Source organism: Caenorhabditis briggsae, assembly GCF_000004555.2.
Source record: "Caenorhabditis briggsae complete genome, chrIV, whole genome shotgun sequence".
Taxonomy (NCBI): domain Eukaryota; kingdom Metazoa; phylum Nematoda; class Chromadorea; order Rhabditida; family Rhabditidae; genus Caenorhabditis; species Caenorhabditis briggsae.
The window spans coordinates 12,761,714-12,769,779 of record NC_013487.2 but is presented as its reverse complement, the minus strand read 5'-3'; the positions used below and the strand labels follow the sequence as shown (position 1 = coordinate 12,769,779).

The window sequence follows — 8,066 nt, the reverse complement described above, 5'->3', positions numbered from 1 at the left end:
AGTATCAGATTCAATGAAACCAAAGGCTAGACTAGTTCTAATAGCTTTAGGATTTCTGACAAATAAGATGTACAGTAATACGCAAGCTCCAACATTGTTCGATATTCAGCTGTCGGCCGCTGCAGCTTGGTATTTGGCGGAAGCTAATAAGGAGTATATCACAATGAAAACCCACGTAAGCAGATAGTGGTATTTATGAAGTATTAAGTTGCATTCAGGAACTTTTGTATCATCTAGCAGATGTGAACAAACTTTTTGGAAACACCGGGTTATTATATGCATTCAGCTTCGAGAGCTTCTATCACCAGTTGGTGTGCTCTCTGAAAAGCTCTAAAGCTGATCGAATTTTCGATAATTTTCCTGGTTTTCATGCAATTTTTGACGATTTGCCGGACTTTTGTAAAGAAAAACTTCAAAATCGATAAAATTCGTCGAAAAATGTTACTTCCTTCGAAAAAAATCCGGAAAATCGCAAAAAAAAGCAACGAAAACTATCGAAAAATGTCTAAAATTCACCGAAAATCGGAAAGAAAAATGGGCCAGGAAATAGTTACAGAAATGCATGCTACTTTAAGGATTTCGCTTTCATTTCGAGCATTCTTGCTCAGAACGATGTCATCAACAACGAAAAAAGTCAGAAAAACAAAATAGGTTACAGAGAAAAATCCATTCTTTATAAAAAAAACAAAAATCATTTATTTTTTTTATTTCTCAGCAATTGCAGACTTCTTCGAAACAAACTCCCTAATCGACGCAGTCATTATCGTTGAGCCTCCTGACGATCCTCCTTTCACACTTTTCTGGGTCTAAAACCAAATTCCAAAATTATTAAAATCAAATTTTCAAATTCTCTTCTCACATCAACAACATCTGCATTTACTCCAACTTCATACACCAGAATCTCATAATTTATCTGCACATTTCCTATTCGAACTTTTTTCTCGATTTGCTGATCCACAAAAATCTGAAATTTCCTCGTTTTTCAGTGGGGCGCGTTTGCAATATATAAAACTTACATCCTTATCAGCTACGTTATGAGTTGTAATGGTGATCGGACCCATTTCTTTATGATTGATTTGCTCCTTGAAATCGTCTGGGACCGGAGTCCATTCTTCTTGGCAGTGTGCCTAAAATTTGCAGTTTTTTTTAAACAGTAAAGAAATTATACCGGAATTCTCCTCTCATCAGATTTCTTATCCTTCTTGTTGACGTCTTCTACATATTTCGTGTCCTGCGTTCCATCCGCAATTCCTTGAGGTGGAGATTCTATTCCATGGGTTTCATGGGTTTCAATTTTAACTTCTTCATTTGGTTTCATCAATCTTTTCCAAGAATTCCGAATCGCAAGAATCATGAATCCTATGAACCATGACAAACATAAATCTACAGTAATCAGAAACCAAAACAGGATTAAAAATTCTCTGAAACCGTCCTCTAAGTTCTCAATAGAGCGAGTTTTCATACCTCTCACTGTCTTCATCGTACTTGAAAATTTTCTCCGTTTCAGTAGTATTTTCGTATAAAGTGGTACTCTCTTGACATTTTCCAACCCCAAAAAGAATCAAAATAAATGGTAAAGTCTTTATAGAATTCACTGGAAAGTTGAGAATTTGGTTTTCAGAGAAACTGGGAGGGGACCTACTATTAGGAAAATTTTAGTAGGTAAGGAGGAGAAATAGTTGCTAAATGAGCTCAAAATTAATTTAAGTCAATGAGGGAAAACGTGGATTTTTATTTGTGTTGGAAAATCATTTTTAAAAGTAAGTAACGTTGGCCTAATTGAGATTGATTTCAATTTCCTTTAAAAAATGTGTTACCACACTTTCTCTAAAGTACATTTTGAGCTCAATTATCTCGGTTATTTCGAAAGATATTTAAAAATTGTCAACTGATAAACTATTTATCATCATATGACCAATATTTTACCAGTTAACAGATTTTTGATATCTTTCATAGGAATCGAGATAATTGAGCTCAACGTTGACGGTTTGGGTGGGATTCTATTATAGAAAAATCGGAATTGAAATCGCAAAGGAAGAGCTGAGCAACTATAATAGGATTTAGTCTAGAATAGAGATAAAATTCGAAAAGTTTTAAAGTTAACGAAAATTGCTCATTAATTCTAGACCAATTTCAGGATATATCTCATTTGGACACTTTAAGTGGAGGAAAGTCAACTTTGAGTGCCTACAAAAATAGTCTAGAACTTTTCGATTTGTCTGAAAACATCAGAGAATACTTAACAAAGGTAGAGCTTCAATTTTGTAATTGACAACTTTTTTGTACAAAATCACTATAGCGAGATACGCGGATTTAAAATGGAATTTTCGAAAAAAAAATATATCTCGGAGACGGCCAAACGGAATTAAACACCCTTAAATGCCAAAACTTTTAGAAATTAAACGAACAAATCCAAAATCTTTAAAAGAGCCTATCTTATTGTTTCCAAAAGTTTCCATTAGGAAGTTGCATATTTTTAGCCTATAAGAATTATTCCTGAATGCACCGATAAACCTGAAAAATGCTGTAATTATTTTGAACTTGACACCTTTTTTGTACGGTTTCATAAAAAATTGACCCATTATGATTTAAAAGTGCAGATCTCAATTGGATCTACATAATTACAGGGCGCACAATTAGCCGGACTGTTAAAAAGGGTTAGGGTTTCCATTTGGAGGGAGATTCACCCGCCCGCACCCGCCAGGGGGGCTCACCCCCCGCGGCCCCCCGTTGGCCCCCCGCGATTATTTAAATGAATAAAATTTTATCTTTTTCGCTGTTTTTTGATTTCAGAAACTCTTTTTTTTGGAAAATGGCGCTACCTCGAAATAGAACGTAAGCAAAATAGAACTGCGTGAAAAAGAACTGTTCTCTTTCCTCTACGTTACAAGAGAATATGTTTTTCTGTTTCATCACTACGAAAAAGGAATTTTATGTCACATGTTTATTAAATTTAGGTAACGTGGAAATAATAAGGTCGTATAAAGGATACAGACACATACAACCGAGTGTGGCAACTCACACACACTCGGGAAGGAATCAAGCAATCAAGCAATAATATTACATGATAATGGAATTCGGGGAGAAAACGGGAGATCGAAATAAAGAATATTGAGAGATCAAGAGAGAATTTGAGATATAGAGCATGATATGAGAAGTTAGTAACACAACCAAAACAACTAGTAGAACAAACAAAACAACTAGAAAAGCTATAAATATTACAAGATTATTTCTCTTCGTCATCCTCGTCATCTGATTCTGCCTGAGACTGTAGACATCCTTGAACTGTTGGAACATCAGTGAGATACCGCTGAAGTCCTGCCGCCGATCTCCATCTTCCTCTGCATTGAATTTCCTCCATTGAATGCCCGATTCTCCTCATGTGGTTGGCTCCTCCTCTTCTGAAACAGTGATGAGTCGCTCCCGACTTCCCGATCGCTGCCAGCATCTTCGTCGAGAGCGTCGAAATGGCTTGTTTCGAGAGCTTCTTCGAGCCGTCCAGATGCGAAAAAACGTATGGGCACTTTCCTTTGGTCCGGAGTCTCCATCGGCACATCAAGATGTCCGCATCACTGCCTGGCTCGTAGTTGAAGAACGACGATCTTCCGAGTCTCAACTGATCATTCTTTGCCTTCTCTACATGCACCTCAATCATCCCGTCCTTCTGTGTTACTCCTGCCCACTTGATCTCAGCTGCTTCCGATGCTCTTAGCATGACATTGAACGATAGAATTGCCAGCAACGCATCTCGATCCCTCTCCGGACTGTCTTCTTTCATTGCCAACATTGTGATCTTCTGCACATCCTCCATAGTCACCTTCACTACTTCTTTCTTCAGCAGGCTTTCCTCTCTTCTTTTTGACTTGATGATGTTTGACACAAAAGACGCTCCGATGGTTGAAATTCCTTCGTTTGCTGTTTGATAGGCAGCCGAGATCTTCGCCAAAGCACTACTCCCGATTTTCTTAGCTCTGTCCAACAAGTATAACAAAAAACGACGACTCATCCATTGGAAGCTTCTTCTGAGAAATCCACGAATTTCTCTTGTCGTTCTCTGCCTTGACACGTAGATTGATTTCGAAATTCGAGCTTCATGGTGTCTGCCCAGCATTTGCCCCTCTGCGCGCCGTTGGACTTTTGCCCAACTTCTGCCCAGCTTTAGATCAAAGTCTGCCTGCAGCCCAATTCATCCAACTTCTGCCCCAAAGTTCCCCACATTTACCGAGTTTCTTCCACCCGCCCAAATGGAAACCCTAAAAAGGGTATATCTTTGGACATAAGTATCTTGGAAGCACGAAAATAAGTAGAAATGTAATTTTACGTTTTATTCAAAGCTACTGAAATTTTCAAAGAGATTTCTCAAATCTAGGTAATGTTATGATTGTTCAAAGATGCCGTTGTGATTTTCATGAGATGAAGCAACTTTGACAAGCGATAACTCAGCTCAAAGTTGATCATATAATTTCAAACTTGGTCAGTTTACTGTTGAATATTCTGAGTTTTCGAACTTCAGATTTGAACCAAGTATTGTCGCATTAAAAAAAAGTGAAACCTGAAAATCTCGGAGACGGCGCTCGTGTCGATTTACGAGGGGGCGGAGCGAAAACGGATAATGTAGATAACAAATTTATTCATGTGAATTTAGTGGGATTTTCTGAACAAAATTTTGATTTCTTGATATAAAAATGATCGCTAGCATCTCTAGAATCTATTTTTAAGCAAAAAACTAAAATTAAACACGAAAGTAGCTCGAACAAGCCGAAATTCTGAAATATTACGTTTTTCCCGCACTTTTTCGTAGATAAAAAAAGCAAAAGTTTTCAAATTCTCAGGTGCCACTTTTTTTAATTCGACAATACAACGCTTTACTCAAATTTCATGCTAGTAAAAACTTCATTCATTCTGAACTTTTCCAGTGGTTTGTATGATTTTCTTTTGCAGAAAACCATTTTTATCATGCCGTAACAACTTTTATTTCTCAAAAGACATTGAAAAAGATCTTGAAATCAAAAAATTCGAGAAAATGGATAAAACAACAGAAACTAGAAACTGCATCAAAATGTGTGTCTTTTTGTCTACTTCTATTCCAATTAAAAAATATCCAAAAAAGTGCCAAAAAATATGAGTGAAGAGAAGGGGATATTTGACAAGAGAATTAGACATGATAGAAAAAAGAGTGAACCCGTAAAATTTTAAAATTAAGAAAATAGAAAAAGGCAAAATCTTTTGTTTTGTTTTTTAGGATTTTTTGTTGAGAGAAGTTTCTGGACCCGGATAGTAGAGTGGAATTAATCGGGGGAAGGGTGGGCGGGGCTTAATCTCATCGGGATGAATCAATTATAGGGATAACCAGTATATAAGAGGTGGTGATGGGATGATGATGGTGTCATAGGCAAGTCATGGAAAAAAATGGAAAAAAAAGAAAAATAAATGTGGTAGTACAAGAAGACAAAATTAGATTATAATGACAGAGGGAAAGAGAGAATAAATATGAAGAAAAAGAAAAGCGATTATATAGAAAATAAGAGAAATTTTTGGAATCATTTCCAAATCAATGAAAATTCAGGCGACGTGACGATGGCACATACGCCGTCTCCTTTTCCTCGTCCGACTCATCGACGGCTCCACGTCCCCAACGACGTTGTTGCTGACGGCGAGTGCTGTTGCCACGTGGCGCACGATCCAGGGGTACTGTACCGTAGCGTTGAGAGAAGAATGGAGAATTGGAGGGGGATTTCAGGGAGACGTTGACAATGTAGTTTTGGCCATCGTTGTTATCCCAGAATTCTTCTCCAGCCACTTGGTATTGCACACAGAATTCGCATTTTCCTTCCTGGAGAAAAAAATAATTATAAAAGTTATTAATTTCCAAGGATTAGCCACTTACCGTAAGTTTGACCGGAATGACAATAGTGAAATTGAAGGCGTCAATGTCTTCGGTGGCAAACAAGCGATGGCTATAATTGGCCACAATCTGATCCTGTGTCTCCCATCCATTCGTCGTGTACCGTACCACTACAACCTTATCAAATGCCACATTCAGCAGATTGACCTGTCCAACAATACTGCTTCCAGATGCGCGAAGAGCCGAGACGCAGACTCTCGATTCGCGGGTTTTCGATTGGTATTCATGTTCGGATCGGTATGGGAAATTGTGGAGAACAAGACGAGGTGCCGGTTGATTGATCAATGTCTTTGGAATGAAATTATTCGGGAATTGAGGGATTGGAGAAGAGGAAGATGGTACTGATGAGAAGTGAATCGAGAATTGTTGCTCGGCGGCTTCCTTCACAAAGTACTGTAGATTCTCGAGGTCCAATCCCAGCGAGTCGGCAAATCGAACACGTTTCACACATTGCTTGGATCGGCTGCGTCGGAGAGCGGATGGAAGGGTTTTCGAGCGAGTACTGAAAAAAAAACCAATTTAGTATAATGTGTAATAAGAATAGGTCAGAGACCATCTAACTCCAGGAATATATTCCCTTGAATCCTCCTCTTCAGAATCACTAGAAGGGATCCATAGGGGTTCGTTACTAGTGGGTCTATAGAATTGGACTAGAGTCTTGTCAATCGGCTTAGACTTCATTCAGGGCTCCATGACCTCCACTACCGGTGAGGAGGGTTTAAATAATTGGGGTTCACCGCTGGACACCACGTGTCCTTTCGGAAAATTCGCGAAAAAAAGGTGAATGTACTATGATAAGAAGAAAGCGAGAAGTATAGAATGAGACACAGCTATCTGTGTCTCAAAAATTGCGACTTGCATGTCTCACGTATCACCGCCTTTTGCTATGGACTTTTTCTTCCAGAGAAGAGCAACAACCAACTGACGTCAGATTCTGTGTCCCACTTGTTTATCTTTAAAAGTGGTGAACCCGTCAACAACCAATTTTTCTGGGGGTGATTTTGAATTTCACTTATCATCACGAAACGGAACAAAAGACCACAGAAAGCAAAGTTTTTTTAGAAGACATGGGGAGGAGAGATAAGGCAATAAATCATATGGTTTCCGATTCTTTCTATGTAAGGTAGGGTAAACAAGTACCACAAAGTGATAGAGGGGTGATGCGCGGTTGATAACACCCGTAGTTTCTAGGTGATTCGGGAGAAAAAGAGGAAGAAAATAGAAGATGAGAAGAGGGATGAAACTTAGCCGACCGACAGCCGACCGAGCGACCGCCGACGGACCGCCGGCGGACCACCGACGGACCAACGACGGACCAATGAGGGACCAACGACGGATCACCGATGGATCACCGACGGACCATCGACGGACCATTGACGGTCCGCGCCGACCGACCGCGCCGACCGTCCGCCGACCAAGCCGGCCGATTTTTTGCATTTCCATATTCCAGTGTTTGCGTAAGCAATATTTTATTTTACGACGCGTTTCGTGAATCACAATACAAAAATTCGGCCAGCGTGGTCGGCGATCGGTCGGCGGTCGCCGATTTTCGACCATGGACGCCTTATGATTTATTTCAATTTGGTTCTTAATGCTGAGCAATCTACAGTATCCCCAAACTCACAGTCTTTCACAGAACGAGACGTCGGATGCAATACTATCATCTGATGAGAATCCGGAATCCGGTGAGTTGGGTTCGGAGCAGCACGAATCGTCGAAATATGTGGATTTGTTATTGTTGTCATTGGAGCACACTGGCTCGAGGAGCAGCTTCATGGCGCCACGTGGATTTGGGCTGCTGCTGGCGAGGAGCATTTCCAGAGAGTGGGGTGCTGAAAAGAAGAAGATGAGGGAAGTCACGTAAATGGAGAGAAAAGGACAAGAAATAGATGAAAGAGAAGAAAATGAGAAAGATGTCTTTGAAGAATAAAAGAAGAAGAAGAAGAAATCAGCTACAGTATATCACTATCAAAAGAATAAGAAGAAGAAGAACAGCCACCTTCTTCTTCTCCTGATAAAACAGACACTGTTTATACAGGAGGTACTACGTGAAGAGGAGGGGCATTTGCACCCAAAAATAACAAAAAAAAGTGGTGTTTTTAATGACTGCTGCAACCAAAACCATCTCGTCCCGCCTCTCGCTTCTTTTCTCCACGTTTCT

General features: G+C 39.6%; 3 protein-coding genes across 3 annotated transcripts in view; all 3 read right to left on the bottom strand.

Moving 5' to 3' along the window:
- CBG08312 overlaps positions 1-1,318 on the bottom strand; it is a gene marked incomplete at both ends in the record, with an annotated part of 4,775 nt that extends 3,457 nt beyond the window's left edge. The window contains 3 exons of the mRNA XM_002634473.2: positions 860-964; positions 1,017-1,127; positions 1,169-1,318. Of these exons, the coding sequence (XP_002634519.2) occupies positions 860-964; positions 1,017-1,127; positions 1,169-1,318 (366 nt within the window). The remainder of the gene's footprint in view (positions 1-859; positions 965-1,016; positions 1,128-1,168) is intronic.
- Positions 1,319-3,226: 1,908 nt separating this feature from the next.
- On the bottom strand, positions 3,227-4,111 carry CBG08315 (the record flags this gene model as incomplete). The annotated part of the gene is made up of 1 exon (XM_002634475.1): positions 3,227-4,111. The coding sequence occupies one exon, from the start codon at positions 4,109-4,111 to the stop codon at positions 3,227-3,229; it is 885 nt and encodes a 294-aa protein (XP_002634521.1).
- A 1,440-nt stretch (positions 4,112-5,551) lies between these two features.
- Positions 5,552-7,720, bottom strand: CBG08316 (the record flags this gene model as incomplete). The annotated part of the gene is made up of 3 exons (XM_002634476.1): positions 5,552-5,833; positions 5,888-6,407; positions 7,530-7,720. 3 exons carry the CDS (start codon positions 7,718-7,720, stop codon positions 5,552-5,554), a joined length of 993 nt encoding a protein of 330 aa, XP_002634522.1.
- Between the last annotated feature and the right edge of the window lie 346 nt (positions 7,721-8,066).